The 10,929-nt window shown below is 34.4% G+C and overlaps 2 protein-coding genes across 4 annotated transcripts; one reads left to right on the forward strand and one right to left on the reverse strand.

The window, feature by feature from the left end:
- The first annotated feature begins 2,215 nt into the window (after positions 1 to 2,215).
- On the forward strand, positions 2,216 to 5,289 carry LOC104788825 (NADPH-dependent thioredoxin reductase 3). 2 transcript variants are annotated; one of them, XM_010514604.2, is made up of 10 exons: positions 2,216 to 2,598; positions 2,685 to 2,892; positions 2,961 to 3,066; positions 3,313 to 3,578; positions 3,928 to 4,207; positions 4,312 to 4,419; positions 4,500 to 4,586; positions 4,676 to 4,780; positions 4,876 to 5,006; positions 5,086 to 5,289. In XM_010514604.2, the coding sequence occupies exons 1-10, from the start codon at positions 2,373 to 2,375 to the stop codon at positions 5,144 to 5,146; spliced, it is 1,578 nt and encodes a 525-aa protein (XP_010512906.2). In that variant the 5' UTR covers positions 2,216 to 2,372; the 3' UTR covers positions 5,147 to 5,289. The 2 variants fall into 2 exon arrangements, 1 of the variants encoding a protein (XP_010512906.2); XR_015558197.1 differs by having other exon boundaries at positions 2,218 to 2,598; positions 3,905 to 4,207.
- Positions 5,257 to 7,398, reverse strand: LOC104785214 (short integuments 2, mitochondrial). 2 transcript variants are annotated; one of them, XR_015558198.1, is made up of 8 exons: positions 7,171 to 7,398; positions 6,971 to 7,075; positions 6,803 to 6,880; positions 6,539 to 6,680; positions 6,294 to 6,359; positions 6,117 to 6,213; positions 5,681 to 5,895; positions 5,257 to 5,599 (listed from the first exon to the last, which is right to left on the reverse strand). XR_015558198.1 is itself a non-coding variant. In XM_087451961.1 (8 exons), the coding sequence occupies exons 1-8, from the start codon at positions 7,339 to 7,341 to the stop codon at positions 5,321 to 5,323; spliced, it is 1,158 nt and encodes a 385-aa protein (XP_087308087.1). In that variant the 5' UTR covers positions 7,342 to 7,398; the 3' UTR covers positions 5,257 to 5,320. The 2 variants fall into 2 exon arrangements, 1 of the variants encoding a protein (XP_087308087.1); XM_087451961.1 differs by having other exon boundaries at positions 6,294 to 6,364.
- Positions 7,399 to 10,929: the final 3,531 nt, after the last annotated feature.

The following is a 10,929-nucleotide window of genomic DNA, read 5'->3' on the forward strand; positions in this document are numbered from 1 at the left end:
AACAGGTTTAGGCTAACACTTTTGCTTTTGATTTTTGTATAGCTAATATTGAATTTTAATACGTGATTTGTTAATTTTAACAGGGAAACTGCATTAGTTGCATTACCAACCGAGTTATAATATTGTCAATATATGTTTAGTAGTAACGTGTATGTTTGATTAGACATATAGGAAACAAAAGAAAATGATTATATATTATACAAGAAAAATAAATCACGAGTTATAGTGTGAATCCACATATATTTATGTATGTTGGTAAAATAGGATATTGTGATATGAAGCAACTAGTTTGGACCCCTTTTAGGTGTGGTGGTACTATCAATTTACTAAAACGATGAACGCAAATCATGCATATTATTCATCATGTTTACCTATATTTGTAAGATTGTGTTTGTGCTCATGAGTAATAAAGTACCAATTTTTTTTAAAAAAATCTATAATATAAAAATATGAACAATTTATACAGCAAAAAAACATCACACTTATGAAAAATACCACATAGATGAAGTTATATTCTTAAGCAAATCCTTTTTAATAGTATTTTAAAAGTGATAGGAAATTTGGTATTTCATATATTAAGAATATACACAATTATGGTCTTGCTTCCTTATAATTAGCTTTCTTGTTTTATAGGAGCATGTAAATTGATCATTTTTCAAACTTGATGACTATCTTTTTGACTTTTTCATGCTTTGTACGTTACTTTTTGACACCTTAACTTATATATATATATATATATATATATATATATATATATATATATATATATATATATATATATATATATATTTTTTTTAACCAAAAAAAAAAAAAGAGTAAGCTGGGGCTCAATGGATCTGAGTGAAAGTTAAGTTTCATCAGAGTCGTACGAATTTGATCATGTAATTAAGTTAACGTATCGTAAAAGTAAGTAAAATTATAGAAGAAATTCCAAATTAAAAATAGGTTTTCGAAGTTTCAGTTAGACATAAAAGTTTCCAAAGCTAATTCTCTTCTTTTTCTTTCCATGACATAATCAAATAATTTTAAGTAATTAATGTCGGCTTTAGTCAACAAATAATGCATGAAAATGAAGGAATTCATCCATCACCTTTTTCAGATCTCTCTATTGGTCAAAGAAGCAGTGATACCACATTTCAAGTCATCTATTGGTGTTTCGAAGGGATTACCGACAATGTTCCTTCGACGGCGCATACCATCCACGCATCTCTAGGAAAAAGAGAGAGTTAATTTACAAATCCTCACCACTTGTTAAAGCTCTATGATTTCGTTTCAACATATTATAATGATTTAGTAAAGCAAAAGTGATTCATATGTCCTCGAGAAATTATTTGTGGTAACCATAAGGGATCACAAAACTCCACCATATACTACTTGGACATGTAGCTCTTTTAGGGCTCAAATTCAAAACTCTAGAAGCCTCGTTGAATGTTGAATGCCAATTTTACTAATAAAGATGGTACGTAAGCTACATGAAAAAGGTGAATTCACAATTATTATAGTCAGAAACAGTTTAGAAAACAGATCTTACAAACTTCAAAATGGCAAAGGCAACAAAACCATCGAAATTGGATGACAAGTAGGAACGATGCTTCTCTCTGTTTTTTTTTTTACCATACATACATACAGACAACATAAAATGAAAGTACAATTGTTGACTAATTAAAAACATTAGGAAATGCATGGAATTCAGACACTAGTTGTGACTTGTGACTAAAGATAAAGGCTCTTTGCTTTGATTTGCTTTCATTGTGTGTGTGGGCTGCTCTTTTTGGTCAGCTTAACTTTCTTGACTAATAAAAATAGTTTGTCATTGTCACTTCCCTCACCAACTCTTAGTTTGATTTCACTTCAACCTATTCACATCGAACGTTACTAAGTAAAACATAATAGTCTTCTACTTCAGTTTTTTTCTAAGTTGTAACTTGTAACCTAAATATAATAGAGACTTACGAATGTTGTTGTTTGAGTGACAAAAAATAATACGAATGTTGTCCAGCCCAATTTTTGAGAGTTACGACCAAATCCAGCCCATTAATGGCCCATAAAGGCCTCAAAAAGTGTCAGCTTCCCCCACTTCAAAAAAAAAATTGCGATTGGCTTATCCCTCCGTTGAATAGCCGGGACTAAAATCAGTCAACACACATCTCCACCGTTCATACGTTTCATCACTTAAATCCAACGGCTTAAAATCATCTAAGCCTGTGGACTAAGAGAGCGAAGAGATAATGCTGAGGGCGCGTGAGGCACCGTCGCCAACAGACTTCTTTTTTTTTTTTTTTTTTTTAACAGCAAAAGACAATTGTATGGTCTCTGGTAAGGTAAGGCTGAGGTGAGGTGAGAGGTGAGGCCACAACAAAAATTAAAAAAACATGGCTGCGTCTCCCAAGATAGGCATCGGAATTGCCTCCGTGTCTTCGACTCACCGTGTCTCCGCCGCATCATCCGCTCTTTCTCCTCCATCTCATCTCTTCTTCCTCACTACTACTACTACACGTCGCGGCAGCTCCTTCCTCCTCCGTCAACAACCTAACCGAACTCGCTCCTCCGATTCCCTCCGCCTCAGAGTCTCCGCCACCAGTTCTCCTTCTTCTTCAGGTACTTTACTCTTCACTTGTTTCTTTCCAGGTTTTGGCTATACGAGTTAATCGAGCTCTGTGTTGATCTCGTGTAATTGCTTGCAGGCGAGATTATCGAGAATGTTGTGATTATAGGCTCCGGTCCTGCTGGTTATACAGCTGCGATATACGCCGCTCGTGCCAATTTGAAGCCGGTGGTTTTTGAAGGGTATCAGATGGGCGGAGTTCCCGGTGGACAGTTGATGACCACCACTGAAGTTGAGAATTTTCCGGGATTCCCTGACGGTATTACGGGTCCGGATTTAATGGAAAGGTGAGTTTTTTTTGGACATTAGGCAATAAACATATTTTCATGTTTCTGATGCAATTTGTGTTTGTTAGAATGAGGAAGCAAGCTGAGCGGTGGGGAGCAGAGTTGTATCCTGAAGATGTTGAATCCCTTAGTGTCAAAACGGCTCCTTTTACTGTGCAAAGTAGTGAACGTAAGGTGATTATCTTTCTTGGTTTATCACTCTTTTTGTCCATTCCTATTAGATGGAGAGTGCTGGTTTGGTGTTGCTTATAAATGTCGTGTTGAAGGAAGAGTCCAGTGTTGATACCATCAGATGCTTTTATTGCTCATAAACTCTTCCTAATATATAGTCTTTTAGAACTGGCAACCACTGTGGTGAATGGTTTTTTATTGGCTTGAGCTCTCATCCGGTGTTCCCCATTTGCGTTGATTTTTTTATAGGTCAAGTGCCATAGTATTATTTATGCCACTGGAGCTACAGCAAAGAGGTTGAGGCTACCTCGAGAGGAAGAATTCTGGAGTAGGGGGATAAGTGCTTGTGCTATCTGTGATGGAGCTTCGCCTTTGTTTAAGGGGCAAGTACTTGCCGTGGTTGGAGGAGGAGATACGGCCACAGAGGAAGCTTTGTACCTCACAAAATATGCTCGTCATGTTCATTTGCTAGTTCGTAGAGACCAGTTGAGAGCCTCCAAGGCTATGCAAGATAGGTGAGTTTTTACAGTTTCTTTTATTGTCAATAGCTTCTGTGTTATATATATATACTCTACTCCTCTTCTTTGACTTCTGATAGAAAACAATTGAAATTCTGTAAGTGTTATGTCTGATTGAATCGGAGTTAAGAAATCAAATCAAAATAGTCTGAGGCAGAGCTTTGTATATCTATATTGAGTCTTCTTTGTTGCATGTATTTGGCTTCTTTGGATATGAGACCAACCAGTATAGTGCTTATCCCCTTTGTTGGCTTTTGGAATTATAGACTAATGAGCACAACGTAAGTTGAGTCTTTTCAACACCCTGAGTGTTTTTTTAACAGGTTGGTTATGGCGAATGTTTCAGAGTGATCAACAATCCAAACATCACAGTTCACTACAACACGGAAACCGTGGACGTATTGAGCAACACCAAGGGACAGATGTCTGGCATTCTACTCAGAAGACTTGATACGGGTGAAGAAACCGAGCTGGAGGCAAAAGGATTGTTTTATGGAATAGGACATTCACCAAACAGTCAGTTATTGGAAGGCCAAGTCGAACTCGATAGCTCGGGGTACGTGTTAGTTCGGGAAGGAACATCAAATACATCAGTTGAAGGTGTATTTGCTGCAGGAGATGTGCAGGTTATGCTTTGGAACTTTTACCCATCTTTCAATGTAGGTATTAACTCTGTGAAGTCATACTGGTTCGATAATTGTGTTAGCTATTCTCCCATTTGTCACTCTAGGACCATGAATGGAGACAAGCTGTAACTGCTGCTGGATCAGGATGCATAGCTGCTTTATCAGCCGAGAGATACCTCACAAGTAACAATCTTCTTGTTGAATTTCACCAGGTAGAAGTTTTTAAGAAATATCTTAAATCTTATGCACAGTTCACAAGGCTTACTCCCTTTCACTTTCTACCATATGACAGCCTCAAACTGAAGAGGCCAAGAAAGAATTCACACAACGGGATGTCCAAGAAAAGTTTGACGTCACTCTTACAAAGCATAAGGGACAGGTTTGTTAAGATATGAACCTTAACGTATTATCTACAATCATTTTCTCTGCCTCACATCTTTTTCCTTGTGATTTTTCCCCTGCGTTCAGTATGCTCTTAGAAAATTATACCATGAGAGTCCAAGAGTTATATTGGTACTATACACTTCACCAACATGTGGCCCCTGTAGAACTCTGAAGCCTATTTTGAACAAGGTAATCCTTCAGTAGTCCAAAATGAAACTTATCGGAAGATATCTTGCTGACTGATTTACTAACCATTTGTTCATTTCTCCTTCATATTGTTTAAGGTGGTCGATGAGTATCACAGTGAGGTGCATTTTGTTGAGATTGACATTGAAGAAGATCAAGAAATTGCTGAAGCAGCTGGAATCATGGGAACTCCATGTGTACAATTCTTCAAGAACAAGGAAATGCTTAGGTTGGGAAATGTTCTGTCATTTTTACGATTGTAAAGATTATTGTGTTAAGCGTTGGCTAAAGTTTCCGTGTCTATGCAGGACAATATCGGGTGTGAAGATGAAGAAAGAGTACCGAGAATTCATTGAGGCCAATAAATGAGGACACCAGATAGATTTGATTGTTTCTGGCAGATGCCAAAACTTATCATGATTCAATTTTGTTCATTCAAATACATTGGAGTTACTGCTGCAACGCCATTGAATCTCAAATGAAAACAAATAGAATCATCATATTAAGCTGCATGCATAATGTGTTACAATTTGCTTTATGATTTTACAAAACTACTACCCGTCTTGACTTGGGCGGGTCAGTTACAGTTTCAGGGACATCGTCAAGGATGAAGGGACCAAGTCTACCTGTCCTAAACAAAGTGAGAAATTTCTTGGACACCATTAACCTTGCTTCGGATGCTTTGTTAGAAATCTTCAATGCCTTTTGTAGAACTTCAAACTGTTGCTCTATCAAACACTCCAAATCATTCTCATCCTCTATGTCCCCATCAAATTCAGAGAGCGTTGTGTACAGTGAACGTTGCACTTCTGAAATCATATCCTGTAGATGACAGGAAACCTCAATTAGTTAGGACAATATCAGGAGAACAGCTAGCTCGAGATATAAGGTTAATATGCTAACCCCGACATAGTGCAGAGCAGATGAATCTGGTTGTTTGGGTCTCTGGTGTCGAAGATCCTTTAAGTTATAGCTAGGTTTATCGATGCAGTCATGAGACCCTTCGTTTCTTCCCTCAACTAAGTACTTCCAATGAAGAGGAGTCCCTCGAATGTTTAGAATGGCTAGGAAGTATTGCGCAATCCGCTCTTCTCCCACTACTGAATCTTTGACGGACCCTTGAATGTCGGAATTTTATAATTAAAAGTTCTTAGCAAACATAACTTTCAGCTGGGGAAATCATATGCAGTAAGAGAATACACTCCTGGAGTAGCTAATTACTAAGAACTGAGATTCTAAGACCTAAACTGTATCATATTTGGATGAACTAAGAGCCAAGTATACACCATCTAGCAACAGGAAGAAAGAAGAAAAGGGAAATAAAGATATAGATAAGAACCTGAAAGAGCAAGCTTCAAACCCGTTTCGATATCAGGGATACTTGGGACCAACACACCAGGGGAGTCTAGAACATATATGCTTGGTCGATGAGCAATCTGTACCACAGGACTTTCTCAGCATAGAGCAGAAAAACTAAATCCACAAGGAAAAAGAGAAGTAAGAACAAAAAGATTACCTTGAAACCAGCAATATCTTGTGTTACACCAGGCAATGGACCAACCGTAGCTCTCTTTAATCTCTCCTGCACTATGCACATAATGCATATAATGAAATCAGTTCATTCATCATTGTGTTCATGCAATAAAATGAACTTCTAACGAGATATGCTTGGAGAAATGGGATTCAAATTCTTCAGAAAATATCTACGAAATGTCTGGTTAATACTACTATTGCCTATCATCTGAGACGCTAATATCTTACCAGGAAAGCGAGATGCTGCGATCTGATGGACTGAATTAATGAGTGCAGATTTACCAACATTGGGGACACCAACCACCATTACAAGTAAAGTAGGCTGCCTAGCAATCACTTCCTTGAGCTTCAACTCCACGAGATCAAGCAGCTATACGAAATCATACAAAGAAGGTAACTTTACAACGCAGAATAGTAGCAGCCTATCAAATCATGTGTGTGACAGAAACTATTACTGATTTAACACACCCACATATGTATATGTAATCTAACCTTCATAACAGAGCTTCTGCTATGAGCATTAATGGCAATACAATCTTGCTGGCTGGATTCGAAATGACGAGTCCATTTCTACAAAATTGCAGAAAGAAAAAAACTCAGTAACTCGACCTCACAGAGACTAACAAAGTAGAAAACACAAAGGGCGACGAACTAAATTACATTGAGAACATTAGGGTTTGCTAAATCTTTCTTATTCAGAGCAATGATACGTCTCTTAGCTGACATTTGGGATTGTAGATCCTCGTTCGCTGATGACAGAGGAATCTGCAAAATACCCACAAAAACAAAATCCAAATTAATCCTTCAACGATGATAAAGGAATCGAAATAAACATAGATAGTTTGGGTATGATTACGGACACGAGCATCGCGAACTTCGATAACGAGATCGGAGAGCTTAAGGCGGCTGCGGATGGCGCGAGTTGCGGCAGCCATATGACCGGGAAACCAGTTGATTTTTCCGGCGTCTTTAGCGAAGCTCATTCCGCCGATTAAACCTTTCTTCACCGTCTTTTTCAACATCATCACCATTTTCTCCGGCACCAAACAGCTTCAGAGGAGAAAGAGGGGTTTTCTGAGGTTTTTCACAAAAAAAAACAAAAAAAAAACGAAAGGATTATAAGATTTGGGCTCAATATGGGCTTGAGTTCATTTACTTTTGGGCTTATTACAATACTTTCTTACCAAAAGTATTTAATTACTTAAAAGGATTATAAGAACCTTTAGTTAGCACACTTAATTAGTTGATAATTGAGAAATGATAAAAATATCTGTTAATACACGTGTTTAATTAACGTAATTATCATCAAGTTGCATCTTTGGTTCGATGAGCACTTTTTAGGAACACACTAATTAATTGTTTATATTGATACAAAGATCGTATCTTTCTTCTATCAATAAGTTTCAGGCATTATGATTTGTTAAATAAGTATTTGTATTATTAGGGTTGAAAAAATCACTACTTGTTTTTGTCGGTTTATGATCCAAAACACAAATATTTGTTTCTCAAGCTGGAGTATATAATATATTCTCTTGAAAATATCTCATGCATGGAAAATATCTTTTACGTTGTCCTTTCTTTACTGTTGACTCTGAACCTAATTAAGGATAATGTTTTATTTTTCTTATACAATTATAAAATCACTGGTTACAAATACGTGGACGTGTGCTTATACGAATGTATATGTTCTACAAGACCAATAATAGAGATAGTTGATCAATTTGTGAAGAAAAAGTATTAGTTTGTTTGGTAACGTTAAGATATTTCAGTATCAGATCTCTGGTGTTTGATTTTCTCTAACCTGTAATGATATATAACCCACTGGGGGATTGGACATAACATAATACAATTAATAAAGTGTTTGATTTGCACTTTATTATAGTCTCGACGACATCTAGAGAACATCTCAACAATAGCCACGTCCGCCTCTTCCCTCTTCTAATAGTAGGTGTTCTTAGAAAAGGCTAATTTATAGATAGCTCAATTCTTTGAACTATATAATTTGTATTTCGTAATCTTTCTATTCATGAATGTTTACTAGTTAGTATTGCACAAATTCATATGCATGAAACGTATTTTGACTTGAAGGATCTACCACAGTACCACTCTATGCATAATGCATATATATATGAACCGTGAGAATTCTCAACCATCGTTTCTATTAATATAGTTTAATGTGTGAATGGGAAAACAATCAATGTAAATCGATGTGACTGACTCTCCTAGAACGACTACTAGTAAATGAACGGGTTAGCAAGAAATTTTAGTAAAAGCCAGTCGCTATAGTCGCAATTATAATCTTTAACCTTTTAGAAATTTAGTAAGCGCAATATTATATACCGTTTTCATTTTTAAAACGTTACATAATAATATTGAACCAAATTATATATATATATATATATATATATGTGTGTGTATATAAGATAATATAGAATATGGTGTGTTTTTTTTTTGATAAAAGAATATGATGTTGAGCACGTTGGATCTATATGATGATTGATCTATGTGACCAAAGGCATGTTACCACTAAGATTCAACGATCACCTATATGTATATATGGTTGGTTGGACTTGACTCTTGAGGCACCATATGAGACCATCGTTATATACTTACATTTTGTGTGTATTTTAGCGTTTTTATAATCGAAGCTAGCTACAGAAGCTTTTGGGGTAAATAACATTAATTCCAAAATAAATAAAAATTAGGACAATAAGACTTTAAGTTTTAATTAAGACTGGAAGTTAAATTCTTTTATATTCAATTCAGTCACTCAATACCTCCTCCTAAAACTTTCCATCATTATTCGATCACTATAACTATGTGATCAGTTATCTATTTAGACATTACATAAACACTAACTATCATGCATATTTCAAAAACAATGTATACTATATGCCTTGACGAGAGATTTCAGATTTGCCAACCAAAAAAGCGCATTGCTCTATAATATAGTAGTATAAAGCATATATTTCATATCATATATTATAATCCGATCCGTTGCAGCATATGATAATTAATCAGAAATGAAAGTATGCATACATATTAATTTATACACAATAATATAGAACCATAAATAAAAAAAATAAAAAAATAGGAAGAAGAGTATTCATTAATTAGAGTTGGCATTTTCATTCAATAATATATATAAGAGTCAGTAAATTTTGCAATCGATATTTTGGATTCATTATTTTGCTTATTGGTTTTGATTTATAGAACCAAAAGTCATTAAAAAAATATTGGCATAGGAAAATGTTAGATTTGAGAAATATATTTTTTGAATATACTAATTATATCTGTATTTTTTTCCGCAAGTCATTTTATTTCACATCCGAAGAAAAGTGGAGGAAGAAATCCGTTATCTTAAAGAAAAATAGGGAGAGAGGATCGATCGGACCATTGATACACGATGCAGATTAGATTTGCCCGGAGAAAAGCGTCAATATTAAAACGGTTAAGGCAAGGCATGTGTTCATGATGTGTTGTATATGTATATGCGCATGCAAAGCTTATTCAATAATACAACACCTTATTAATTATTTTTATATAGGAAAAAAATATTGTTTAGCACTATAGCTGTTTAATGGTATATTTCAACCCAAACAATTTAGAAAGTGTATTTTTTAACCTATACATTAAGGCAGTGTATTTTTTAACTTGAACCGTTAACAACGTTCAAATAAACTACCTAAACTATTATTAGTAGTGTTAAAATCTGCATTGACTAATTTAAACAATAGTCAACTGTTAAAATGCTGATGAGACATGATGATGATGATCACGATGCATGATTTGGACGCTGACGAGGCACGACGTGAAAATTATAATTACAAAAATTACTTTTAACAAAATTAATATTTTTAAATCAAATAATTTTATTTGCGTAAAAAGTTCACAAAATAGTTTAAAATTAATCGATGGTTTTTTCTGTCTATTGCATAATTAATTCCAAAATAATATTTATTAATTACAACTCTTATTAATTATTAAATCAATGATTTTTTTTAAATCAAAAGAATATTTCTTAGTTAGTTATAAATGGTATCAAACTTATCAGAAATTATTAACAAAAGCAGTATATAAACAATGTTCCATCACATTAGCTTATTTAAGTTGATCAATTAAGTTGTTGACAAAAAACAAAAATCATTGACTATGTGTTTGGATTAAGAAATGTTTTTGAAATTAATTATCCAATAGGTTGATAAATCATTGATTTCATTTGTTAAGAATTTTTTTTTTTTTGTAATTCTTTTATCCAAATAATATTATTTGGTTTACAAAAATCAATGATGTATTAATTTATAAGAGCTGCAATTATATATATTCATTAAACTTAATTTTGCAATAGATTGATAAAATTTATTGATTTAATGATTTAACTGATATTTTATATTTTTTTACCCAAATAATATTATTTGGTTAAGAATATAATATTAATTTTGTTAATGGTAATTTTCATAATTATAATATGCCTCGTCAGCGTCCTAATCATGCACCGCCATCATTATTTTTGATAGTTGATTAAAAGTTAAATTAGTCAATACTAATTTTGACACCATTAATACAGTTCAGGTAATTTATTAGAATTTTGTTAATAGTTCAAACTGTTTAGTTAGGAA

The sequence above is a fragment of the Camelina sativa genome, chromosome 5, assembly GCF_030686135.1.
Source record: "Camelina sativa cultivar CO46 ecotype springtype chromosome 5, ASM3068613v1".
NCBI lineage: Eukaryota > Viridiplantae > Streptophyta > Magnoliopsida > Brassicales > Brassicaceae > Camelina > Camelina sativa.

Coding starts and splice junctions, on each gene's coding strand:
- LOC104785214 (XM_087451961.1), bottom strand. CDS start 7,341: ATGGTGATGATGTTGAAAAAGACGGTGAAGAAAGGTTTAATCGGCGGA. Junction 7,076..7,170: donor TCGAAGTTCGCGATGCTCGT/GTCCGTAATCAT, acceptor GGTATTTTGCAG/ATTCCTCTGTCATCAGCGAA. Junction 5,600..5,680: donor CTGCTCTGCACTATGTCGGG/GTTAGCATATTA, acceptor TGTCATCTACAG/GATATGATTTCAGAAGTGCA.
- LOC104788825 (XM_010514604.2), top strand. CDS start 2,373: ATGGCTGCGTCTCCCAAGATAGGCATCGGAATTGCCTCCGTGTCTTCG. Junction 2,599..2,684: donor CAGTTCTCCTTCTTCTTCAG/GTACTTTACTCT, acceptor AATTGCTTGCAG/GCGAGATTATCGAGAATGTT. Junction 4,208..4,311: donor TTGCTGCAGGAGATGTGCAG/GTTATGCTTTGG, acceptor TTGTCACTCTAG/GACCATGAATGGAGACAAGC.